Genomic DNA, 26,988 nt, shown 5'->3' with positions numbered 1-26,988 from the left:
GCTCTGACATGCAGCGTGAATTCCTCATTGCTGACAGCGTGTGCATTTCAGAGTTATTAAAAAAAACCCCGCTCACTCTCTTTTTTTTTTTTTTTGAGAGGCAGACAGAAAGGGAAACCAAAGGGTTCTCTTTTAAACAGTGAAATGCTAAGAGTCTCAATTTCCTGAGCAAGATAAGACCCACAGGCCGTCACTGAGGTTCAGAGCCAGGAGTCCTCCTCGGGAGGCTGTGGCTGAGGACTGTGCTGCATTATTCAATGGAAACTCAAAAGTTTGCATCCTCCTTGAAACCCCTCTCTGAGCTTGGGGTCCACCTCCTGCCACGGAGTGCTGGGATGCAGAGACCTGTACTGAGACCCCTGCAGAGGATCCATGGGTGGGCTTGTGATCTGGCTCTCCCATTACCAGATGTGGCTGTGTCCTTCATTTCCCTCCCTAAGCCCTTTAATTTTTCATGACCTCCTCGTGCTTTCTTCATGCACCTGAATGGTTTCAGATGTAGATTTTGTTCTCCAGTTAACAGGACCCATCGGCGTCCCATTTGCTTTCTCCATCGCAGCTGAGCAGCAGGCTGGGCGGGGGGATAACCACAGCTCGGTTATGTTCCTGGTGGGGCCAGCATCCCCGTCCGCTCAGCAAATCCCCCTCTGCCCTCGCTCCGTTTGAGGGACTGACGTGAGGGGGAGGAGAGACGTGTTTGCAGTGAGTTATTATCCCACACTTATCAGCATTAAACTGGATTTGACAACTCATAGCCTGGGATTTGAATATCTAAATCCTTCTTCATTTGGCAGCCTGGTTTGCCGTTATTTATGGTGCTTCCCAATTTATTATCATCTGCAGAGTTGGAGGCTTTGTGTGCGGTGCCATCCGCCAAGTGATTTATACAAATAATAAAAAGAATGGGGCAGCTGGAGCCAAGCTGTGGTCACGAGTCCCCTCCGCAGCCTTCCCGGGGCCCACGGCACCAGGCCCCGGCTGGCAGGGCTGAGCAGGCAGGAGCATGCCAGCGAGCTGGGGACAGTCTGGTGTAGTTACGAGGTCCGGAGCTGCCTGAGAAAGGCAGAGCTCCACCCTTGAGGATTTAGGGAAGGAACTGGCCTGATGGTGTCATCTGCACAGCTCCTGGACCTGTGTGTGGGTATGGGACCGTGGGCTGCCCACCCTACCCACCCCAAAAGAGACCTGTCCCACTGAGAAAGCAGCCAGAGGGGAAGGAGATGCAGGAATAAGTGACAAGGGGCTGGTCATTCTTGGTCCTCCTTCCTGGACTCCCAGCGTTTGCGGATTGCCCTCAACTGCAGAAAAAGTGCAGGTCTTGGGGACCATCAGGTCTGAGGTCCAGAGCAGAGCTGCGAGGGCTGAAGCATTCCCCTCTGCTCTGTCCCAGGTGTCAGGGCTGAGGAGAGCCTCCCTGTCACTCTGGGATAGGGCTTGCCGAAGAAAAGCTGATGTTTCCATTCTGGGAAAGAACCTGTATCACCTTTTCAGTAAGTACATAAAAAGTAAAGAGAGAGAAATGAGAGCAAAGCTCTGCATGGCTGGAAGGAACCAGATTGCCAGGGCTGGTGTAGAGGCAAATCCCTTCTGGGTTGCCCCTAAGTGTCCCTGTGGGATGGACCGTGGCTGTGACCCCTTCCAAGGAGCAGGGAGGCAGGGGCTAGTTCCTTGGAATTGAAGCTGGACAAAATTTGAGGCTTTTGTTCGATTTTTGTCAACATTTTGGCAGGAACAAGAATAATCCTAAAAATAATTGAAAATTTTGCAGATTTACTTTCTACCTTTTTCTCTGCTGATTATTGCTACGTGATGCACTTCTCTTAGATATTGCGAGACTGTAAATAGACGCATCCTCTTGTATTCAGCAGGGCTCTACTGGCTTGATGTCTGCCCTACAAAGTAGCAGCAAGAACACCTACTTGTCACTTGTTTTGGGGGAGTGAAAATCTAGGGTCATTTTATGCATGAGGGGCTGAGCAATGGTGATTGAGCAGCAGGACTTGGAGAACACACCGGCTCTCCAATACCAGTGCCTGGGGCAAACGAGCAGGCTGTACAAGACGTTTATAGGAACAGACGAGCTTTAGGGTGAAACCTTGCATAGCGATGTGGAGATGTCAGCTCTGTGTCTTGTTGGGTTGGAAATTGCTAATTTTGCAGCTGTATGTCTGACTCATTTGTGGACCTCAGACACAAAGTTTGCTGTTTGTGATCTTCTCACTGTACCCAATTTATCATAATGATGCTTACAGTAATGCTCTTCCTGCCTCTAAAGGGTTTTCTCTGGGGCTTGCAGAGAGCGAAGCTTTGCAGAAATGGAAAGGAGATAGTACTCAGAAAGGCTGCGTGACTCTCATGGGTGCAGAAGGCAGGGGAGCAGAGGCAACCCGGGAAGACACTGTCATGCGGTGACTCATGCGTTCCCTGCTTTAAGCTGACAGTGCTCTGGCACACCTTCTGGCAGTTAGCATGAGGCCAGTGCCAGTGACATGCTGCAAGCCCTTGAAATGAGCCTCTGCCGACATCCCTCCCGGCATCAGCAGCAGAGGTGGTCTGGGCAGCAGCTGGGTCCCACAGGCAATATGTGGGAGTGCCCACGCTGGCACGCCGGGCAGCACCTCGCAGCCGGTACCCGCCAGCCTGCCCGGCCACGTCACCCAGCGTGTTCTGTGGTCATTGTAAGCACAGCGCAAGTACATTTCTGAAAAGCTAATAAACATTGTGGATTTTTAAGCTCTGGATGTTAAATGTTGTGTAACACGTACCTCAGCTGGAAAGGGTATTCTCACCTGCAGACAGATTTTTCCCTGGCTTTCCCTACTTTGAACCTCTTTCTGGCTTGCTGTGCTTGTTCACAGCTGTTTTAGACTGTTGGATCAGTCCTGCAATGCGATCCGGCAACGTGCAGTGGGCTGCACCATCCCGCCCCAGGTGAAATCATTCTGCCCTCCTGGAAACTGGTCAACTTTGGAAGAAAGGGCAAAAACCCAGCACTTCTGTGCAAGGCAGGCCCTGGAAAACCGTGCCAGTCAGGAGGAGGCATGGGCTGTCCTGGACTGTGCCGGGTGTGAGCCACTGCCCTGCACCAGCCGCGCTGGCTGACATGAAGTGGGGGCACACAGCAGCGGGCAGAGCCCCCGGGAGGACTGGGGGACACCCCTCTGCCCTGTGGGTTTGAGCCCAGGGATGCCCCTGCCCCCAGGCTAATGGCTGTCCTGCTGCGGCCGCGACCTCACAGGCTGGACCATGGGCGTTATCCTGTGTGAATCGGGGGCGCGTGCTCCTGGTACGTTTGGTGGGACACGTGTAGCGTCCCCATGGCCTCCCTGCTGGGACAGGCGGTATCAGGGCCCTTCTTCTTGGAGCTGATGATGATGCTGGGGCAGACAGCATGTGCTGGGAGTGGGGACGAGGTGCCTGGGATGCGCCGGGAGTGGGTACAGGGCACCTGGTCAGGCCCCTGCATTGGTGGGCAGGAGGAGAGGGGCGGCAGCACGGGCAGCTCCCCGCTCTGGTCAGGCTGCTCTGGGGATGCAGGTCTCAGCACCAACTGCAGCTCCCCTGATTTTGTGTTCTCTCTTGTTAATAACGGGTTTGTTTTACTGTTCCTCGTGGAGAGCATGCCTTCCCTCCACACCGGGAGAGGGGGAGGGGGGTGTGTGTGTATTATAAATTTCCTATTTTTCTGATAAAACTGTAATGCTACGGCGGAAATCAAATCCCATCTTCGATATTTTTAGCATGAAAGCGTGAAGGAGCACTGATGCTGAGGGAAGGGAGGATGGGCGGGTGCTGGTGGAGGGGAGGGTCTCCATGGAAACTGTTTTCTTTAAATTCCCGCATTCTGGGCACTGAGCGTGTAGGAGGTGATGAAGGAAATGAAAAAGCAAAAAAAAAGAGAAGCTTTTTTCCTTTCTGTTGTCACAAAACTGCTGTAGGAACCTTAGGAGAAATGGGCATAAATTATTGATCATTTCAATGCGAATACATGTGAATTTTAATTAATAATCGCCCTCTCATGTCTCTCAAGTGCAGCGGGTGGGGATGAGCAGGCAGCAGCCCGTGACGGACCAGCCTGTGCTGGAGGGGCCCAAGTTTGTCGAGAGACATCTTTGAAAAGGATCTGATGCTGCCCTGTGCTCTTGAATGGTAACCTCTTGAAGCCTCCTCCATTTTACCCCTCGGGGATGTTTTCCTGTGCAATGCCAGACTGTTGTTACTACCCAGAGACGTCAGAGAAGAGCCAGAGCCCAGCCCACGGGTGCCTGGGGTGATGCTCCTGTAGACAGTGGTGGGTTTTGGGTTGGGTTGAATACTTGCACTCATGAGAGAGGTTTTTTTAATTGTTAGGTTTTTTTAAGATATGAAAGCGTGTTGTTAGCCAAGCTCTGTTGTTATCCTTGTCTGAAATCCTGACGACAGGCATGAGCAAACAGTCAGTCTGGGAGGTCCTGTGGACCTGCATCCCCCTTCCCCGCAGGTGCAGAATAAATGGGTGGCAGGGCCGGGGTGGCACGAGGACCCTTGTGGTGCCCAGCTCCGGTGTTTCAGATGATAGCTCTGCTGACAAGGTGATGCATTAGGTAGCAGGCGCTGTCTGAAAAATGTCTCACTGCAGCACAGGAAGTTATTTTTAATTCATTGAAAAGTGAATGACCTAAAACCAGCAGCTGGCGATGGAGAAGATTAAATAGTGCAAAACAGATACATTTTCAACTGAGTAATTTTAGAAGGAAAAAATACCACTTAGTGTGAGGTGCACATTAACACTGTCTGGCCATGGCCTCTGCAGTTCCTTGGCTACTGCTGCAGCTTCTGTGCCAAGTCCGTCCCTGGCGCGTTCTCCGCATGACACCTCTGCTGATGCCAGGCTCAGCCGAGGGCATCGCAGCGACGCTCACCGGAGTGGAGGTCACCCGCTACAGGAATGAAAACCTCTGCTTGAACTGGGGCTTAGCTCAAGCTGCTGAGCCAGATTTGGTTCCAAACACAAAGTTTCTCAGTGCTTGAGCATGTTGGATTTTGGCTGTGGTATCTGTCTGCAGCTGTGGATGTAATTACCTGTGAGACTGGAAGACGGCTTTTGGCTTAACTTTTCAGGGATATGTTTTTTCTTCTATTTGTTAGACCCAATGTCCTTTCCTTGAAATTGCAAATTGTTTTCTGATTCTGCAGGATGCTTAAATGCTGTAGCAAGTCTGGCAGGTTTGCAGCAGCATGGGTGGGATTTGCCCTGTCTAGGTGTTCCTTGCCAACCTTTATCAGGTGTTTAAAAATACCTGTCCTGCCCTTTGGGAGGCATTCACTGAACATGGTGATTGTAGGAAACAGAACTATATCAGGTGGATGTTTTGTTCACTGATGTTTTGCTAATTTAATTTCTGAGGTTCTAACTTCAGCGTGGCATCTTTGCAAAGGTTTCTCTCATGCAAGGGACTTCATGGGTCCTTGCTGTTCTGGCCCATCAGTCGAGCAAATCCAAGGTTAAAGAACTGGGTGGGTACGAGAGAGATCTGTTTTTCATAGTAGATGCTTGTTTAACAGCAACATCAAAAATACGTCTGTACCGTGGGAGCAGGTTGTTGATCTCCTTTTTCATTCTGCCAAAACTGAGGAACTTACTAGCTTCGAGTTACAGCTTAGTTCAGGAGCTGTGCGGAGGAGGGCAGCACCTTGCACACAGTGCGGGGAAGTCTTGGGCACACCAGGGATGGTGCCTGGTTGCCTCCAGTCCGTGTTGGATGTGAAATGGTAATCTAGAGGTCAGAGGCTGTGCATCACGTTATCTGATGCATTAATGGATTGTAAATCTATTGGCAGAGAGGTGATCTCTTAAAAGAGGTTTTAAAGAGTGTGCAAGAACAGCAGAAGCAACCAAGAAGTATGTGTAGATTACATTGCCTAAGGGAAACCAGAAGAAAACCAACCCTGAAAACCTTCCATGGCCCGTCTTCCCAGCTGCTAAATGGGAATGATACTTAACCAATAGTTCAAAGCTAGCCAAGAGGCGAAGAACAGGTGATCTGAAGAAGTTCAAGATCCATTCAGTAACTTTAACCCCAAAAGACTGAAATCCCTAACAGTTGCTGTCTGTGCCCAATGCTTCAGCCAGCTCTGCTGCAGTTAGCCTTGCTCTTCACTGGTGTAAGCAAGAGCAGAGCTCAGCCCTTGTGCATTGCTTTTCAGCCTTTTTATTAATGTTAGTAGCAGATGGTTAAAACCTGTCTGGCAGACTCTGCTGCCCACAGAGGCAGTCTGAGGCAGAAGGGCTCCATGCAAGGGAGTAAAGCGCTTTGCCTTAGAGTTTTCCAGCTCAGTGCCAGCCGGGCCGGCCCTCAGCACAGCCCCCCCTTTCTGCTTGCTCTGCAGGACGGAGGTGTTACCATTAGCCTCTTGGGTTTTGCTTCTGCAGCGCCATCTCCGTCTGTGGTGAAATCATCTCCCTAAATCTATTCACAGCAACCAAGTGTTCTAAGTGAATTAAGATGAACTTCTGAATGCATTCATGTGTCACTACAAATGTGCTTCATGCTGGAGAGGTGGGACAGTATGGGGAAGATGCACGAATATTAGTAGGAGCAGCCCAGAGTTCATCACTCACCTGCCTGCAGCCATCTGGATTTTCACAACTCAGCAGATGTGGTGGGCTCCTTCCACACCACTGGGGACAGAGAAGATTCAGAGAGTGAGTGGGGAAGTTCCCTTGAAGACACAGAGCCGTGGGCAGTGTGAATAAATTGGGGGTGCTCTTGTGTCCCGGGTTTCTCTGTGCTGGAGGGTTGGTTCCCCCCTGGCATGGCTCAGAAGACACAACCCACCCACATGGGCAGCAGGAGAGGCAAAGCCTGTGTGAACTGAGGCTCGGCAGCCGTCTGCCTGAGTGGGTGTGCTTGAGGTCTGGGTGCTGCTGTGGGCGGGCTGGGGGCAGCAGGGTGTGCTGGTGAGCAGTGGTGTATGCTGGTGGTGAGTGTCGCACACCACTGGGATGAGGTGGCTGCCCGGGCGCTGCCAGCTGATGGTGGCTGTTCTGACTCCCAGACCCTCATGGAGTCACTCGCTCGGCTGGGGGAGCATCCTGCGGCGGAGGTGTGTTGTTTTGGGGGAGCCTGCGGCTGTGGAAGGGCCTCTGAGATGCTTCGTCTGGGAGACGCCGCGGCATGGGGCGTGCATTTGGTGGGTGCTATCTTGGCTGACATCCTGGGAGACAGACCGTTAGAAGTGTTCCCGGCAGCTGCAGAAGTCTGTGCCACTCCCTGAATTTGGGTTGATGGCCTTTTCTTCCTTGTCTTTTCTAATTTGCTGTGGTAACTTTCTAGTAGGTGTCCGAGATGGATAAAAATCATAGGAAGGAGAAGGGACAATTCACGTTATGTGGTTCAGATGTTTTCTCCACTGGCACATGACAGAGCTAATAAGCAAGAGAAATCATCGTGGTGCTCAGGGGGCTCCAAGGGTGCCAGTGCCCACAGTCCGGGTGGTGCTGGTGGCCTGAGTGCCCAGCCGGTGTTTGCAGCCGCAGCTGGCACAGGGATCTGCCCCTTCCCAGAGCTGCAGAGGCTGCAGCCATGGACTCTACAACCCTGTTAGTACAGGTGAACTGCAGAAATGAGAGGGAAAAGAAATGCAAATGCTGTCAGCCGTCATGGCAGGAATGAGCTGGTTGTTATCATAGCTAAGTGCTGTTCATTGCAAAATCAATCTTGCACCCAGCGCTGGGTCTCTGAGGCTGCATTCATTCTTCCCCTTCCCCAGCTTCGTGCTGGCAGAGAGCTGCACTCCAGGCAGTGGGTGAACACCAGTTGGGCAGTAATTGCCGTGGAATTAACCTCTGACATTCTTCTAAAAATAGGCCCAATAAATCCAATCATTAGCAGCTCCCCTGCTTGCTTTGCCTCAAGGGTAAACACTGCAGATTAAAGCGCTTACAAGTTACAGGTCCATGCGCGTTTCCTCACTTCTCCCCGTTACTGCAGCCGAGCACCAGTCCTTGCTCAGGGGTTTTCCCTCCTGGCGATGGCACTTTGGTTTGTGGGGAAGGGGAGCAGTGCGAACATGGTGGCTTTTGGGGTGACAGAGGGCTGAAAGGCATCACTTTAATTTACCTTGATAGACGATGGGAGATTCAGCAATGGGCAGAGAAAAGTGGCAGGGTTGGTGTGGTCACCCAGGCTGCTCTGCCTGCTGTGTTTGGGTGGAGAATACAAAAGTGTCTTCATCCATCTGCTCTCTGTCCTCCAAGGGTGAAGGCAAACCACCTCCCCAAGTGTCGGAGGGGGAGCGAGGAAGCAGAAGAGCCGGGCAGGAGCAAAGCCTGCCCCTTGCACAGGCGCCATTGGCAGGTGCTGGGGCGAGGTGCTGGGGTGCTGGGTGGCACAGAGCCCTCCCCAGGTCCCAGGAATCGATCGCATCCCCCGAAGTGGTGGGGGCAGCTCCCTGGGGTGCGAGGGGAGCATGCCGTGCCGTGCCGTGCTGTGCTGTGTTGCGCCGCCCAGCTCTGCACCCCTGCTGCCAGCAGCAGTCCCTGGGCTGTGGTCAGCACAGGCACAGCGCCGAGATGGAAGTACCCCTGAATTCGGCTGTTGGGGTGCAGGCTAGGACAAGGCGGCCGGGGTGCCAAGCAGGTCTTGGTTCATGACAGCAAAATTCCAAAATGCTGTGGCCATTATTATCATAGACAGTAGAAAAACGGAGATTTATGGAGATCCCACAGGGGACGAAGCGCTGACAAGGCATGTAGCTGTACAGGGAATGGTGCTTTCTAGATGCCTGTGAAAGCCAGTCTGCGGTTACTTAAATTGTCTTTGTCTTCTTCTTTCCAGCTGACATCATCTCTACAGTAGAATTCAACCACACTGGAGAATTACTAGCAACAGGGGACAAGGGGGGCCGTGTTGTAATATTTCAACGTGAGCAGGAGGTAAGTGCCAGTGAATGCAAAATGCCCATTTTATCCTTTTAAGAGAAGCTTCCTGCTGTTTCCTAATCCGTCTGTGTCAGTCCTAACCTCAGGTCTCTTCTGGCAGACTCCAAACTGAAAAGCGACTATTAACATAAGCAGGACCAGATTTCATCTTGTAAAACACCCTCCAAAAACACATTGCGTTTCCTGCATCCTTTTGCTCTGGCTGCAGCTCTCTGCAGCTGGGTGTAACTTGGATCAGGCTGGCGCATTTGAGCATGCCATGGGTGTCCATCTCATAGCTAACACCTCCCTCCAAAAACTCTCTCACACCACCAAAATGTCCGGAAAGCATAGACGGGTGAAACAATCATGTTTCCCTTCCAAAACCCTTTGCCCCAGGAAATTTTAACAAACTCTTTGTTGAAAACTTGAGGTTGTGGTCTGCCCAGCCTTCTGCAGGAGTGGCGAGTGCTCAGTCCTCAGCACGGGCACCTGCGCTGGTGGGCACAAAGTGGGCCTGGCCGGCGGCAGTTGCGTGGGCCCCCGCTGCCTGGGAGATTCCCTGCCATTTCCAAAGCCATCCCGGTTAGCTGGTCTGGCATGGTGCATGTGGTGTCGCATGGTCTGAGCCGGCGGGAGACGTTCTCCCCTGTGGGTGTGTTTGCTGACAGTGGAAGGGATGAGTCAGGCCTGGCCATGAAAAATGTCACAGTCCAATGATGGTTTTAAATTTTTCTCGAAGTTATAGCCTCAAAATTATTTCTATATACGCTGGAGAGAACCGATCAGTTAAAGGTTACATGCATAGATGCTTCATCAACCTTTCCAGCACTATTTCATTTCTCATTTCCCTCTCATTTTATTATTCTACTGCTTTACTTGAATTTTAAGCTTCCTAGTGTCACACCGGGTGTATTCTGTTCAGCTCCTACTTTGGAGCAGTGCTGCACACCAGGGGACAAGTGGGGCTTCACCGACCCAAACGCTTCATTTGCATGCGGGAAGTTCATCTCCATGATAGTTTTCATTTAATTACCTCAGCCCCATTCAGAGCCTGGTGCTGGGTGGCTCACCAGGGGGGATTTGCAGATACATAGTACCTTACAAGTCTGAGCGCTGAGCCATGGCACGCAGCATCAACTCCTACAGAGCTTGTGTCCTTTTCTTTGTTGCATTATTCTTGCTTTATGTTTGTGCACCTGTGGGGCAAACGCTGCTTATCCTGTGCTGGCAGCATGCTGCCAGTGGCTCCTCTGGGGCTGGTTTTGGCACCCGGCAGGAGCTGGCGCTTGGTCCCAGCCATTCACCAGGGACGGCCGACGTGGCGGGGTCCGTTCCCTCTCCATTCCCACTCTTTTCCCGCTCTGTTCCTGCTGAGAACACCAGCGTGCGGGAGCTGGCACGCCAGAAGAGGCCGTGCCTTGGCTTTCAGACTTGTGCTGCGTCACCATGACCAGGCGCTCGCTCTCACTTAACAAACCTTAGAGAACCAAAGAGCCAGCAGAAAATGTTCTCTCACTCTGTGCCTTAGACTCCTCTCTGTTCCCCTTCCTGCAGAGCAAAAACCAGCCCCATCGCCGGGGAGAGTACAATGTCTACAGCACCTTCCAGAGCCACGAGCCAGAGTTCGATTACCTGAAGAGTTTGGAGATAGAGGAGAAGATCAACAAGATACGATGGCTCCCGCAGCAGAACGCAGCCTATTTCCTGCTCTCCACCAACGGTACGTGGCTGCGGCCGTGGGCAGCCCGGACCGGCTGGGCACACACCGGCGCTGCTGTCCCACCGCCTCGGAACCCTGGGCCCCGACAGCCAGACAGGGTCTTCTTTGTAGTGTTTCTTTGGGAAAAATCTATGTTAAAAAAATGTCAACTCCCTTCAGGGTAACACAGGTGTCACGGGGGAGCAGGAATGGGTCCAAACCTGTCTGGCAGAGCTCAATTCCTGCGCACGAGGTTTTGTCCTTATTTCACGGCAGCCGTTCCCTGCAAGGGAGGGAATCTTCCCCCTGCTGACAACTTTTATTTTTTATTTGTTGGATCCTGGGAACTCTTTTTTTTTTTCACTCTTTTTTTTTAAAGAAAAACTGCAGCTGATTTGTTTCAATTTGCAGCTGCGTTCAGCTCAGCAGTTCCATGTTATGTTCAGATAAATATCAGGAGGATCCAGGAATATTACTTGGGATGAATGGGACCTTAAGATGGATGTGACTTAATTACTTTAGGGAAAAAGGAGGGGTCTAATTATCTTCCATAACCAACTTACTTTGTATTATAGAATTGACTCTATTGATCATTGTAATAAAATTCAAAGACTTATTAAACTCATTTGGGGGGAGAATCATTGAAATGCAATGAAGATTAATTATAGAGCATAATGTTCTGTTAATTGAGTTTTTAAATAGTTTTTTGATTAACAGGGATATTATCTTTCCATTTGGGATGGTGTTTCATATGCTAGCAGGTTATCAAAATGATTCTTTTAGAAACACTCCCGTGTTATGCTGTTTCTTTTTCTTCTTACTGTTAAACTAACATTATGTATAGAAACCCCCTGAAGTAAAGCAGGTTAATAAAAACAAAATTAATGGCAGTCTATTGGAATTGCTGTGTAAAGGAGAAAATTAAGATGGATGATATGGTTGTGTATGAAACCTGGTGGAAGTGATGATAAACTACTGATAGAGTCTCTGCCAGGAGAGAGGAAAGAAAACACCATTGTTCAGAATAAAACCACATGTTCCTGGGGCTTCTTCCCCTGGGCACAGGGGGCACAGGGTGGGTGGGATGCCAGGAGGGGACAGGGAACTGGGTTGGGAGTTCGGAGCTGCCTTCAGTCTGTGGTAAATGCTGGGCTTTGCGCAGTTTCTGGGTGGGGAAGGTCAGGATGACTTTTGAGTGAATTACAGGCACCATTTCACCTCCTTTGGGGAGCTTCCAGGGACAGCTTCCCTCCGCATGTGCTTTGCTCCTTCACAGTGCTGTTGTACCAGCCAGCTTGCTGGAACCTCAAATCGCCCATTGCTCTGTTCCACTCGTTGCACGCTGGATTTCAGCATGAACTCCACTGGCAGCAAAATGGTTTACCTTGTGGCACCCTGTGCCTGATGAGCTTTAAAGCCGTGCAGAGCTCCCAGCGCCTGCTGCCAGCACGGGCGCTGCTGCAGCTGCCTCCCCAGCACCCCAACACCTGCAGGGTGATACCCAGCTAGAGCCAACCCCGGGCATCCCCATCCCTCCTTTTGTGTTCCCAAAGAAGCCGGCGAGGCCGGCATGGGGCTGGGGCGTGGAAGGCAGCACCCCAGTGCTGGGGGTCAGCAGGGATGGCCGAGGGGTGTTCACAGCGTGAGGGTCAAAGAGGAGGAGAAATATTGCAGCTAGCAGGGACAGAATTAGGAGAGCTGGTGCATCCTGGCTATTTAACACATTTCCAATTACTAGAAGCTAAATTAATTTGGAAATTACTCTTGAAAAGTAACTGCTGGCCCCTGGATAACTGCCATATAAGCTAGGAAACGTAGGAGGAAAAATCTTATGTAGGAGTCTGCTCTCGGCTGGCTTTCCAGTGGGTGTGCACGTGTGGGGAAAGGGTGGTGGGGTGTCTGTGTATGTGCACAAGCATGCGACACGTGCATGTCGGTGGCAGGGAGGAGCAGAGCAGCCGTGTGTGGCACTGGTCCATTGCTGGGACATCGGTTTCAGCCTCCCTGTGCTGCCCGAGCTGCCCCATCCTGGTGCCAACGCCTCATCATCTCCTCTGGGGGTAACTCGGTCCCATCACTCAATATATCGAATGCTAACATTCAGGGCATGACCTCTGAGGCTCTGAGCCCTGGGAAGTCACTTCTTTTATTATTTCTCCATTAATCCAATAGTTCTGTTGTTCAACCATCTCCCTGTGTCTGGGATAAATGCACCGGTAGTTGTCCGGCGGGAACAGCAAAACCAGGGCTCTGGGGATAAAGTGCTGTGGTGACAGGTACGTCTTCTGAGAAGGCTTTTCCCCTGGAACGATGTTGCTTCCAGGAAGTTGCAGGTGGGGACGCAGCAGGCTTTTCACTGTGAAAACAACCGGTATGGCCTTGGCGTGTCCGTCAGCAGACAGCTCAGGGAGCAGCCAGCCGTAATGCTCTCCTCTCTCCTGCCCCCCAGATAAGACTGTGAAGCTATGGAAGGTCAGCGAGCGGGACAAGAGACCGGAGGGATACAATCTCAAGGATGAGGATGGCCGGCTCCGAGACCCCTCCATGATCACTATGCTACGGGTGAGTGCGGGGAGACCAAGGCTGTCAAGGAGCTTTTCTTTTCAGGGTCTTGGATGAAAATTGGTGCCAGTGTCACCTGTGTGCCACAGTACTGGTAGTGCCATCCTGACGTGGTAGGTCAATGTCAGAGGGCAGGGAGGTGCTCCTTGTTTTGGAGGCTGGTGCTTTGGCTGGTGTGTGGGTGTGGGAGTGGAGGAGGGAGCTGCCGCTGGAGCAGTGCCCGGGCTATGCCAGCGCTGGGCAGGCGTGCTGTGAAATGCTGCATTTCATCTCATGTCAAGTACCCCAGTGCCATGGCGCTGCTGCTGCACTGCCCTGCCCTGCATGCCTGTCCTGGCGAGGAGGCAGTTAACTAGCTCTCCCTTCTTAGTGTCTTTGCAAGCGCAACTTCTGCTTCGGGAGCATAAGTACTTTCTCTAAATGAGTTTTCCTCCCAGCCTAAGGAGATTAAAACCGGCCTCCCGAATCAAATGTAAACACCTAAGGCTACATTTTCCATTTACTGCAAGGGGGATGGATGCACAGACCCCATTAAAGCAGCCGCCCCTGCGCCCCAGGAGTGCGTCCGTCGCTGCAGGGAAGCCTGGCAAGGGGAGGCACATGGGCACAGCAGCGCCCGTCTGCTGGGCATTGCTTTGCCTCCCTGGGAGCTGAGTGCACCTGGCCAGCAGCATGGGCAAATTTGCTCTTCCCCAAGTGCTGCCCTGGGATAGCTGTTTATGATCTTCAATTTGCATATAAAGAGCCAGCTCCGGCCCGAGGCGGTGTGCGCCCTGTTAATTCAATCAGAGTTCACCCCGCACCCGGGTACAGGCAGTGCTGGAGACCCTGAGCATGTGGGCTCCAGCAGTGAGCAGGTGCCCCTCTGCAAATGGAGAGAAGCCATGTTCCCCCCTGCTTGATATTAGAGCAGAAACAGACAATAACTCCTTTAACCTGTAGGCCGAGAAATGCCAAGTATGCAGTCAGTTTGTCATTACATTAATCAGACCAGACCAGCTTGTAATTTATTAGCGTCCTGTCAGAATTTGCATTTTGAGTACTTGGGGGTTTTATGTTTAGGTATATGAAATTGTTGCTACGATTACCCTTGGCTCACTTTTATGGGTTCCAGTTCCATTGCAGATGAAGCCGTTGAGAACCCCAAACAGGTAGTTAATTCTCGCCTCCACACTGACTTGCTTGTTGGTGGCTGGCAGGCATTTTTCTTTACTGAACAAGAAAACATTTTATTTCATGTATATATGTATCTGCTGTCATGTTTCAGGCAGCGTTTCCAGCCTAGTATGCCATTACCTAGACAGCCTGTTGGAGGAGTTTGCTCGGGATCTGTATGTTGGAGCTGGGGTTATCTATCCTCTGCAGGGCTGGGAGGCAGGTTTTAAAAAGACAGCAGTGCTCAGGGGTGTACTGTTAGTGGTTCCTTCTCTGGCTAAACACACTGGAAAAGCCCTGGGCTTACTGAGGAAACGCAGGTCACAGTTTTGCCTAGATCTGCTAGGCAAAATCTAGGTGCCCGTGACAAGCTCTGCTGCGGGAGGCTGTTGGCGTCAGTCCCGTGCCCGGTGGCCTCCTGAGCACCCCAGCACACTGCTGGAAACCTTGCAAAACAGCAAATGCAAGGTCAGCATTCTCAAAGGAGCAATTTTTGAATATTGATTTATTTTTATTGCTAGTGTATTCTTTAAGAACATTGAATTTCTGGGGGAGATGAAGCAACTCAAGAGTCCAAGATAAATGTGATGCATATTTCTTTTCTTTTCCAACACAGACTGTATTAAAACTGCCAAAACATCACCATAAGCTTTTAAGCAAAGCATTTCCTTATGGGAACACTGAGTTTTGACATTTTGAAATGGAACTTTTTAACCTTTGGAAAATGCATTTTTGTCTTTGGGGTTGACCTGGCTATCAGCTCTGCAGGTGTCACAAGATCCATCTCGCCTGCGGTGGCTGCCAGCCAGCCAGCCCAGCGCTGGCAGGCATGGGGAATGTGGGGGGATGTGTGCCACAGCCCCGTCTGCCCAGACATGCTGGTGGGTTCCCCCTTGCCCGGGCGAGTGGTGGCCACGAGGAGCACGGTGGGTGGCCCTGGCCGTGTGGCACTGTGTCCTCTCCTGCATGCGGTGCCAGCTCTGCTGCCCTCCCCGCAGCACTGCTCACGTTGGCTTTGCAGTGCTGTGTGTGCCCGGGGGCTTAACGCTATTGCTGTCGTTTAGCTGCTCCTCCTCCTTCTCTTACCTGGGGTACAGACACTTGGGTGGGAAGAACAGGCAGCCCGTGCATGTTTGCTTGGGGAGGGGTACAGGGTGGATGCAGGATTGCTGAGCTGGTGGGTCGGGCTCCCATCCCTGACCTGCCTCTGTGCTCCTTGTCTGCTCCCGCTGTACCGGCGGGAAGCGACTGTTGATCGATTGGAGCCCGCAACGAGGGTAATGACGCCTCGGCAGGGTGCACCGGTGATGTGGTTATGAAAATAAATAAATAATTGTTGTGCTTATCTTTGCTATTGATTGTTGGTGTGAGCTGATTGCATTTGACCACATCCCGGTGCTAAAATTGGCAACCACAGGGCTGAAGCAGAGCCGAAAATCAACATGGGTGTTCTTGCAAGCACTCAACCTGAACTTGCGCCATCCAACCCATCCATCACTGCTAGTGCCCAGCGGGGCGCCCCAAGGAGGGCAGGGATGCAGAGATGCTGCCAGCATGGCCGGTGCCGGATCCAGCCTTGGGCAGTGCAGTGCTGGGAATTTCCTGAGGACGTGGGCCAGCCCCGCAGCATACGGGGGCCATGTTTGGGGTGGGGGCAGCCAGCCCATCCCACCAGGCACCCACCTGCCCCATCCCTGCTCACCCCAGGAGCACCCCTGCACTGCTGGGGTGGATGGAGGTGGCAGCGGTCGCTGGAGTTTGTCAGGGAAGGAGGGAATTGTGATATTTTTTTTTCCCTGTAGAAAGTCATACTGAAATATCAGAGAACTGGATGCTATTTATTGGAGTCCGCTGTCTGCCTCGAAAGTTTCAGCCTTCGTTTTACTTTCAGTCCATTTATTCCTGGTAGCAGCTTGATGCTGTATGGCTGGAGGAGTTTGCTACTTGGGTGTCTTCCCTTGCGCTATGAGATAAGGCGCTGTGATTCCCCACTCTGCAGCGAGCAGCCTGGCGGGAACATACAGCTCCTGCTTCATGGCAACAGGAAGAGGTAAAACATGATGTAAGTGCTCAGTATTATGGTTATGAGTATCTGCCTATGCAACGCCTGCTGTCCCTGAGGACGGAAGATTGAGGACTCTTCCGCCAGCACCAGTTTGATCTAATGTTTTGATGATTTTACTTAGACAGATATTTACATAGCTGTAACCATTTTGCTGCAGCTTCGTGTATCTTTGATGTTTAATTGTCCTGTGATGCTTGCACTTTGGAGTAAAGCCGCATCCATCCACAGTTTAATTTTCAACCACAGACAAGCGAAAAAGGGTTTTAAAACCAGCTTGCTGCAATCATCTCTTACCCATTTGTCATAATGGTTTAAATGTACTTGATAAGCATTGTTCTCTGAGGAGTTTCTAACCCACATAGCGCAAAAGGAATATTTAACTCTGCTCAGACTGTAAAGTAAAGCTTTTGCTGTCATTAAAAGAGCTCTGCTTATTTGGATAGCCTCCAGTCTAATAGCTACAGCCCTTCAGCCTCATTTAACAGCCTCCACAAGCTCTTGAGTGCTGCTCGATGTACAGCCGTACCTACGCCATGGGATGTGTGCAGGAAATAATTAACACAAATAATATCCAGGGCTTAAATCTTTTTAAATAGAGAATGTGTTTGCTTTGATCCCTCACAGCGCAAGTCAGACTGCAGTGAAACACTGGTGTGTGTCCTGCCACCGGTCCCATCCCTCCCACAGGAGGAGGATGCTGCAGGCATCCGGGTGCTGTGTGTGGCAAGACGCTGTCTGTGCCTCTGATGAGCAAAACTGGGGGAACCAGATGGGAGAGACAGCTCCTGGGCCTCCCTTTCCTATAGAGATGGTCTGATCTTTACATTGCTTGTTTAAAGAGAAGCAGCAGCATGCTGTGCTGCCGGCACTGCCTTGGAATATAAGGCCTGAGCTCCAAGTGCCCCAGGGACGGCCTTCTGCCTCCCCGATGTGCCGGGTGGAGGCTGCTGCTGAAGGATGTTCTTGTAACAGGCACTGTGTGTTCTCAAGCCAGGCTGGGATTTCTTACTCCACCAAGTCCCCTGCTCCTGAGCTACATCCGCAGCAGGGAGAGCAGTTGGGGCTGGCGGGCGCTCTGGTTGGGGGCTCTCGGGAGGGGATGCCGCTGCCTCCCCTGCTCTGTCCCAGGGAAACCCAGGGGAGCTCAGATACCATTTGGGAACAACTTTCCCTGCTCCAGGCAGCTGATCTCTGCCCAAGCACTTTAAAATGTTGGTAAGTAAGGAAGCACCCTGTAAACTCACTGGTGTGACCCTAATGAGCCCAGGGACCAATTGCTCTGGGCAGCAGGGTTGTGTCTCACCCAGGTTATTAAGGACTTAGTAGATTGCCATGGTACAGAGGGTATTTTTTTGTGGTCTCCACTGGACACCTCCCTGGGTGAGGAATCACCCTCCCAGGCCAAGTGCGACATGGGTGCATTGAGCAGGTGCATTGATGTGCCCGGTTCTTGTGTTTGTAGCTGTCACAAAGCTCGCTCTGATTAAGAGCTACCACTTCACTCTCTCAATTCCGGCAAAATCCATCATAAATTCTGTTTTATATCTCCCATTTTGCCGAAGCAGTCAGGTTTCTTGGCCTGTGGGCACAGTTTCCCTGGGGAGGCTGTGCTGTGTTCCCGCTGCATCCAGTGTACCCGACGGGCAGCCCCAGAGCGGGGCTGTGTGACGGGAGAGGGAAGGGGATGGGGGATGCTTTGGAGGACTGCCGTGCTGCTGCATTTCTGCCCCAGCAAAGAGATTTGTCTGTCTTTTCCTTGTATACATTCTCCAAAGCATTATCATGTAAATGACAAGGTAATGTGAAACATTTGGCTTTTTTTGGCTATAAAACGCATATGGCAGAACTAATCAATTTCAAATGATCGTCATCAAACCATTGCCACAGAAATGGAAAAAAAAAAAGGATTTTCCCGTTTTCATTAGTTGCTTACATTGCTCTAAAGCAGCTCAATGTGTAACATTTGCATGCTCGGCTGCCCTTTGGTAGCCTGGCCCCTCTGCCCGAGCAGGGCAGCACTGGGCTCACCGCCATGAAGCGCCGTCTCTGGGAAGCAGCCCTGCTGGTCTGGGACATACTGGGGACGTGTGGGGTGTACTCCCTTGGAGGTGCTTGATTTTTGTCACTCTTGAAGCAATGCCCTGTGTGAAGAAGGAAGGGCTTGGCTCGGTCTCCCAGTGAGGCACGGCCAGTCCGCAGGGCTCCGGCTCTGAAGTCACTGTGCAGGTAACGGTGGTTCTCCCAGGGACGGGCAGTGCCAGCACCTCGTGCCACGGCTGCGGGGCACAGCGGGGCCTGGCTGGGCGTGGGGACGGGGCGCTCGTGGCACAGCCGTGGCAGGTCTGCGGAGCGGGAACTTCCCTCTGGCAAAGCCAGCGGCAGCAGCCAACCCGGCAGCGTGCACTGCCTGCACGTCTGCCTGCTTCGTTCTGCAGGTACTTGAAAAGAAATGAAGGAGCCTGTTTTGCCGCTGCTTTTCTTGTTTTTTTTTGTTTTTCCCAGGTCATGAGTTGAATTCTTTCTTTTCTGGTGAAAACTCATTATTCATCCTTCTGATATTTGTAAACTCGCCTTGAAATGCCAATGACCAGAATTGACCTTTCAGATACTTTTTTTCATTTCTTTTTCCACAGCAATTACACTGCTGGTATCTGTGTCTAGACGTACTGTAAAAACAATGTGCCGAGCAGAATTACCAAATGGGTTTGGATTGCTTTGAATGTGTGTTTGGTAACATGGCTATGTTTCTACACACTCCTCCCAGGAAAAGTAGGAAAATTGTAAGCTGCCTGCTGGGATTTTGCTGACACTGGGTCTTTTTCAGCGGGAGAAAGAAGTTAAAAAATATGTTTTCAAACAATCACATCTTTAAGGAAATGCAATTCTAACAAGACTGGCATGCAGAGTTCAGGATTTTTAACTTCAGGTAGGAAAAATGTTCTGCTTGTTCTTTAAGGTTTCTGCAAACTTATTTCAGAATTTAGGTGCTGATAGTGAAAGTAATCCTGGTGTGTAATAACTGAACTAGGACAAAATCTCAGTTACAAACAACAAAAAATCCTATCATGCTATAAAAATATACAAAGAACGGGAAATCTGGGAAGGTTTGGGCTCTATGTGGAACAACACTTGCAGTCAATTCTCAGCCTTGCACTAAAAACCCTTCGTGAACTGGCCCTGTTTTTTGTGGGGTGTGTATTTGTGTTGATGGCCCGAACAGTTGGGCCATATGGACTAAGTTCAGGCTTCAAACTCTGCACCTCGGTGCTGGTAGAGCTCAGCCCCGCAGATGCTCCTGTGACTCGGCCCCCGTTGTGGCTGGGACCTGCTGCCCACAAATGGCTCTCATCCTTCTGCTGGGACATGCAAGTGGGGTCAGAGGGATGATAGCCCCACTTCTGTCCTCCCACAGGGCTGGGGGCTCTGGGAGGGGGCATGGCGCAGGCGGTGCAGGGACCTGCCGCCTGCTCCTGCAGCCCCACGGCCCCTGCCCGTCCCCACACACGCAGCCAGCTACATGTCACACCTTTTCCCCCTCCAGCTCCGACTCCTGCAGCTGCAGGCATGCACTGAGTGCCTGCTGGTACCGATGCTGGCGCCCTGCGGTGTGCCAGCAGCCTCCTCCATGATGGAGCAGTCATTGAGAAGCCAGACGCGGCTCTGGCTGGCAGATCTGCTGGGCAGCAGACGTTCCCGCTCTGGTGCCACAGCAGTGGCTGCACCATCCTCCCTGCAGACCTGGTGTCCATGGTCTTCCCACTCCTCCTGGCCCCCCAGCTGGGACCCAGACCCTTTTGGGGCAGCCTGCACCTTTTGGACCTGCACACGTGAAGGTGGATCTTCAGTTGGCAGCAAGTCTATGCCTGCATTTGACTGTGTGAAAAAAGGCTCAGTAACAGGTGGCAGAAGAAACTGTGTTAGTGTGATGCTTAGCAAGGAGGGACGCGTCTAGGGAAAAGAGATGAGACCAGAAGCTCTATCAGCTACATGGACCGGTAATGAGATAGCGGGTTTATCCTCCCATGGGAAGGTACCTTCCACACTTCACAGGGAAGGTCCAATAAGACGAAATCCTGAAAAGCATGAAATTGTCAGTCTGCCATGAAAATAGTGTTTGAAGCACATTTCATCTGCAAAATATTAATCTGCAGGCAGCATTGGCCAGTTACAGAATATGCCTTTTGTAGGTAAGTAATAAACACCGGGGAGCACATTCAGAGGAGCTCAGCTGCTGGAGCAGGTGAAGAACCTTGCCGGATTTATCCCTGAGCAGCTAGCTCTGCTCTCTGATTTGCCAGGAGCTGGATTATATTTTCCTTCTTGCAAACCCAAGACTAGGGTTAATCTGGGCTTTGGCTGTGACTTAATCCCACTCAGCCAAATCCTGCCAGCTCGCCGGGGCTGCGCGAGGCTGCAGAGCAAACTACGCGCCAGGCAGCACTTGTGTGGAGCTGGGGCAGGTGGGCTGGTGGGAGCGGGGCTACGCCTGGGCGTCCGCACTGGTCTGGCACCACCGCCGCTCATCTCGTGCCAGAAAGGGCAGGTTGTCCTGCAGTAAATGCAGAAGGAGGGAGGAAAGGTCTGCCCCGTCCGCTGGTTTACAGCATCGCCGGTTAGATGTGAGCGGTGCCGTGTGTGCCAAGTGGGCCGCAGTGGGAGCTGCTCTGCAATCGGCATTACAGCAGCTGCGCTGCCAGGCTGACCTGCTGCCGGTCCCGCTGCGTGTAGCAGGTAATTGCAGAGCTTCAACTGCAGTTAGTGCTGAGGCTTGGTAACCCCTGACGAGGCAGGGACTGGATAGCCATCTAAATGGATTATTTATTGATTTTTTTTTAACTGCTACTACTCTGGGTCAGATTTGGATCTCGGTGTAAGTCCAGTGTGGCTCCATTGTGCCAAGAGGATTTCCATGGAGGTAACTGAGAGCAGACCCTCCTTCTCCATTACACAGAAACGGGTGTGTGGTCCAACACTGACGAGTCTGTGGCTGCCCTCGGTCCCGTCTGCCTGTGGCCAGGAGCACTGTGCAGGGGCGAGTGCAGGACCCGCACCGGGTCGATGCTGGGGTGCTGCAGCAGCTTTCTGGGCCAGAGGCGGTATTACTGTCTTGCTTGTCTGTGCTGGGCTTTCCGTTCATGAGCCAGCCCTGTCATATTCACACCCTTTAGGAATTTTTGGCCTCCAGCATGTCCCATGAGAAGGTTTCGCAGCAGCGCTTTCACCTCGCGTGTAGGTGGTTGAGTCCCATCTTGCTGCGGGGCTGTGCTGGGGGTTTCATGTCACTGGTCTGACCCCCAGTAACGGGCGGCTCAAACCCGGCACACGTTGGACTTGTGCTAGTGAGAGGTTATGTGACCACAGCATCCCGGGAGCTGAGGCCTTAATCTTCTTCCCATGTATATTGACTTGTGTTTTGAAAATGCAACATGCCATATAGCATCTCTGGGCAGAGGACGAGGTTTTCCCGAGAAACACCGAATCTCTGCATCTCTTCAGGCCACGTCCATCACAGCGGCGTAAACGACGAGGAGAAGCTCTGCCACGTGAAGCTTTTCTCCCCAGGAGCAGGGAGCATTTGGTGACAGTTGACATGACAGACAATGAAAGGGGGAAACCTGATGGGAACAGGGGGCAAAGTAGTGAAGCGGCAGCAATTACTGCCATCGCATTACCTGTGCCGTGGTCCTTCGCTCAGCGGCTGGAGGTGGCAGGAGGACACGCACCAGCAGCAGTGGGAAGGGGCCAGAGCACGCTGGCTCCCTCCACCCCCCAACCACCGAGAAAATGAATTTTACAGCTCAAGGGAGGATTAGTGCCTCATTAACTCAGGAAAGGGGAAGCCTTCACCAGACAAGGAGAGAGGAATCGAGTGTCATGTGCGCTTTGAATGAGTGGGACCGGCTTTTTTCCGGGGGTGCCTGCTAAAGGCAGAAAGGAAAATTAAGACATATTTTGTTTTAAATTAAAAATGACTGGCATTCCCCCCACTTCCTGAAAACAGAAAGTAATTTAATTTATTAGTGGTTTATTTTATTTGACAGCCTTTCTATGTACTTGATGCGGTTTGTTACACTGAATTACCCTTTAATAATGGGTATATATAATACCAGAGCCTGCCCTGCAGGTTGGCTCTGTAATTGAAGAAGGGATGCACTGAGGAGGTCTCTGTGCTGTAGAGGATTGCCATGGCAATGCTGGTGGGAGCTGGGTGGTTTAGGCAGACACTGGCTTGGACTCTGCATGCTTCAAAAAAAAAAAAAAAGACAAAGTTTCAGTTGCTGTCACATTGCCCCATTTGCTGGGCGCTTTCTCTTCACTGTCGCTGACCATGGCCATCCTGAGCCGCTCCCTGCCTGCCCAGCTGAGCTCTGGATGCCGTGACTGTGGCACCCAGAGCAGTCTGCGGGGTCTTCCGTGAGACCACCCTTTCTTTTCCTTTATTGTATGTTAAGCAGAAGTGTAATGTGGGTGTCTGTCAGCCGCTGGAATGGGTCCCCGGGGCGCTGGGAGTTACATTGCTGGAGACCAGGCAGCGCACTAGGAAAGATGCAGCCAAGAACAGTCCCGTGGTGGTGAGCGGGATGAGGGGGACGGACGGCTCTTCTCTGCCTGTGGTTTGCGTGTTGGCGAGGGTGCGTGTCAGTGCTGGCACCGGGGTCAAGCCGTCGGCACAGACTCGCGTCGGCCTCCCCTGTGGTGGGGGTGTTCCCAGCCGGCTTCAGGGCAGACTTCAGCGGAGCAGAGACTAAGCCCAGGCGAGGGTCCAGCCTGCTCTGGGCAGCTGCTCCCCTTGGCCGTCCTGAGACGGGGTTTGCCGTCCGCTGCAAGATTTCTGCTGTCGTGGGACAAGATCCCCAAGCCGGTGTGTGCTTCCGGTGCATTCCTGGCTGCTCCTGCCTCAAAACATCAGTGTTTTCAGGTTTAAATACTTATTGTTGATACCCTTAAGCAAAAGCTCACAGCACATGGTGAGAAGGGACATGGACACTTGCTGTTTTCCGTAGTCCAGTGCAGATTCTTGCCACCGTAGCAGATAAAAAATCCTGTCTTAACCAAATACTCACGGATGACCAGTTTTGTTCCTCTTGCGGGGTTTTACCTGGTGACGGACCAGGTTCCAGAGATAAAAGTTCCAGAGATAAAAAACTCCTCAGAATTTGGCTCTGAAGTAACGTCTGGAGAATTTTCTTAGCTGAAGAGTTTATCTTAGCTCTGTGGTTGTGAGTAGCTGCCATATGAGAATTGGGTAGGGAATTGTGCTGGGGCACTGGAAGTTGCAGATGGGCACGCTGCTCTGGCTCAGACCCGGACTGCCCCGGTTGCTGTGCACTGCAGTGCGTGCTGCTGGGCTCCTGCTGGGGACGGGGACTGGCCTGGGGTTTGACCGCGAGGTGCCGTCGGGCCACACAGCATCATCGCGCTGAGTGAAGTCCTCTGCCAAAGTCTTTGCTGTACTTATTTTTGTGCCCAGGGAGGCCTGGTGTAACCATTGAACCCTTTCCCTTTGCACAACTGTTGTGTTTCTGACAGTCTGAATGACAACTCGGTTCCTGTAATCCCTGAGCAAAACGCAAGCCTCCATCCCCAGATGGCTGAGCAGAGTCCTTCAGCGGCAAACGATGCATCATTGACTATGTCAGGCTGAATTAGCAGGCAGGCTCGTCACATTAAGCTCAGGCTCTGAGCTGGCAGTCCCTGTGCTCTAGTGTCACTCGAGCTAGCTGTCACACTCCTGTCCCCACCTCTGCAGCCATGGGAAATCTCTTTGGGCAGCACACAGATAATACACACAGTAATGAAGTAGCTTGAGGGAATAGCTTGCTGGCAAACGGGAGCACAGACTGACACCTTTCTAGTGTATTAAGTTGCCTTAAGAGTGTTATGCCTGAAGTTATTACACTGCTCCTTGCGTACACTGTTCTTACTGCATCTCTCCATCCCCTGATGTTTACATGAGTTATGCTTATTAATCTAAAGGCAAACGCGTGTAGCTCTGTTTCTAGTCCCTCCATCTGTCCCTTCCCTGTGCGTTCCCTTTCCTGTCTCTTTTCATCTCTTACCTCCTTCACTTCACTGTGAAGCAAATGCAAGAAAGTTAAAAGAAAAATCTGTGCTGACCTGGCTCTCTCAAGAAATATATTTCTGTCGGAAATACTCCAGGAATTTCAGACTCCAGTTAACAGTGACAAAACAAGGCAGAAGTGGGTTTTATTTTTTTTTCAAAGAAGGAACGGTTGCTGCCGCAGAGATCCAAGCCTGGTTTACTGGGCTCTCGCTCCCTTGCTGCAATCTAACCGTACTGGTGCCTCTTTCAAAAGTAAAAGGCTTTCGTGTCTGCTTGTCCTTCTGTTCATACACTTAGAAAGGCGTTAGGTTTCCTTGGTGAGAGCCTGGAGGGTGGGATGGAGCACTGCCAGCCGGAGCTGCGTGAGTGCCCGCTTGTCCGTGGGGGCATCCCCCCCCCAGTGCTGGATGCTGGCACGGGTCGGGTGGGACACCCAGACCCTGCCCCTGGGTGGTGACGCTCTGCTTCCTGTCCCACAGGTACCCGTGCTCCGGCCCATGGACCTGATGGTGGAGGCCACCCCCCGGAGGGTGTTTGCCAATGCGCACACCTACCACATCAACTCCATCTCTGTCAACAGCGACTACGAGACCTACATGTCAGCAGACGACCTGAGGATAAACCTGTGGAACTTTGAAATCACAAATCAAAGTTTTAGTATCCTTTGGCGCGCGGCGCCCTGCGGCCCCTGGGATGGTCCCAGCCTGACCAAGAGCAGGAATAAGGGAGGTGCCTCGTCTAGCAAGTGGGATGTAAGAGCCTTGGGACCCCTGACATGTGCAAATGTCAGTGGGAGAACGAAAAAGCTGGACGGGGAGACAAGTCCGCGGCGGAGGGGTGACCTGCGAGGTCAGGCTCCACGGGAGGCAGCAGAGCCATGCCTGTGTCTGCTGTGTTGGTGACCGAGCAGATAGTGCAGCATCTTGCCTGGCCCCCGTCCCCGCACCCTGATCACAGTTCCTCAGTACAGGAGCTTCACCCTCTGGCAAAGGCTTGCAGGGGCTCAGGAGCACAAAATAGTGGTGTCTGCCATGCATCCAACTACAGAACTTCTGAAATCCCCAGTCCCCAGGTGTCATTACCAAGGCGCTTCCCTCTCACCTCTGCCTGTGCTGCCGGGCTGAGCCGTGCCGCTGGCGGGACACCAGGATGTCTCTGGCGGGCACATTCGGCTGTCACACCCAAGCCGCTCCCTCTGCGGTGCAGGGCTCAGCTGGCATCATCGCGACTGCTGCCTCCCAGTGTGGGTGACACGTTTTTGAATTTTGCCTGCAGCGTCTGCGTGGGGCAGGCGGGGGGGTGGGGTCCACGGGTGATGGAGAAGACAGATGCCTTGGGGAAGACGGAGAGAGGAAATATTAATCGTGCAGTCTCCATTATACCCTGCAGCAGGGTGACAGGCTGCCAGTCACAGTTGTACAAATGAGGTCGTGCCAGTCACCCTTGTAACAGCCACATCAGAAATAATAACAACGGGGCAGTAATCATCGGTGATATTTATATAGTGTTTCCTACTGCGAAATCCCCAGGGCATGTGCCAAATTTAGGTAGCTGGAGAGGATTTCAGCAGTCACAGGCATGTGGCTGGTGGGAGCTCAAAGTGGGTACGGTTGAGCAGGGCTGCAATGTGTGTTGCGTTTCAGGAAGAAGGTGAGGAGTACTAAGTTTGGATAAAACCTCAGGGAGTTTAGATGGCCCAAGGGAGTTTGGCTGAGGTGCAAGTGCAGCACCCAAAATGCTTGCCAAGAATTGGTGGAGAAACATCACCACCAGAGAGATGTCCCATCCCACCAGCCACCCCTGGGCTGTGGTAGTTTTCTGTTGGTTGTCATGCTCTGGCTTTTGTTTCCCCCCATATTGTTTTCAGTGCAGTTACTCACCGTGCCCTGATGCTGTAGTAAAAGACGTTTACTCCGGCCCAGGACAAATGGGCAGAGTCAGGTCTCGTGCCGCGCTCCAGGCTGCGGCACCAGAGCTGCGGTCCCTGGCTGAACAGAAAACATGACGGACGTTAGCTTTCCCCTGCGCTAGCACTGGCTGGTCCTGGCTCAGCACTGCGGTCCTGCCCCAGGACGGTGCTGCTCTCCTGGGAACACCTGGTTTGCACAGGGCGAGGGGAGGCCCAGGTGCCCAGAGACATCAGCAGGAGGGGCAGCGAGAGGAGACCCCACGGGAGGAGCGGAGTCTGGGCCAGACTACGTGGGGCTCCTTGACTTGCCCTGCCAGACATTGTGGACATCAAGCCAGCCAACATGGAGGAGCTGACGGAGGTGATCACGGCCGCTGAGTTCCACCCGCACCACTGCAACACCTTTGTCTACAGCAGCAGCAAAGGCACCATCCGGCTGTGCGACATGCGCACCTCTGCCCTCTGCGACCGTCACGCCAAGTGTGAGTACAGCCCCTGCCAGTGGGACAGCCGGGAGGGGGTCCCCTTTGGGTTAAAAGAGCCCAAAAAAGGGGGTGCGGAGACTGACCTGGGCTCAGGTCTGCCCTGCCACCTTTCCCCATCCTCTCTCTGGGTGTGCTGGGCTATG

At 52.3% G+C, this 26,988-nt stretch overlaps 1 protein-coding gene across 4 annotated transcripts in view; it reads left to right on the top strand.

Annotated features, from left to right (window-relative positions):
- PPP2R2B (protein phosphatase 2 regulatory subunit Bbeta) overlaps positions 1 to 26,988 on the top strand; it is a 115,867-nt gene that overhangs the window by 77,832 nt on the left and 11,047 nt on the right. For all 4 annotated transcript variants that reach the window (XM_029997836.2, XM_029997833.1, XM_029997834.1 and 1 more), the window contains 5 exons: positions 8,820 to 8,917; positions 10,460 to 10,625; positions 13,054 to 13,166; positions 24,931 to 25,108; positions 26,678 to 26,842. In XM_029997836.2, coding sequence (XP_029853696.1) covers positions 8,820 to 8,917; positions 10,460 to 10,625; positions 13,054 to 13,166; positions 24,931 to 25,108; positions 26,678 to 26,842 — 720 coding nt within the window. The remainder of the gene's footprint in view (positions 1 to 8,819; positions 8,918 to 10,459; positions 10,626 to 13,053; positions 13,167 to 24,930; positions 25,109 to 26,677; positions 26,843 to 26,988) is intronic.

This window comes from Aquila chrysaetos, chromosome 22 (genome assembly GCF_900496995.4).
Source record: "Aquila chrysaetos chrysaetos chromosome 22, bAquChr1.4, whole genome shotgun sequence".
Classification (NCBI taxonomy): Eukaryota; Metazoa; Chordata; class Aves; order Accipitriformes; family Accipitridae; genus Aquila; species Aquila chrysaetos.
This window is presented reverse-complemented; position numbering and strand designations above follow the sequence as displayed.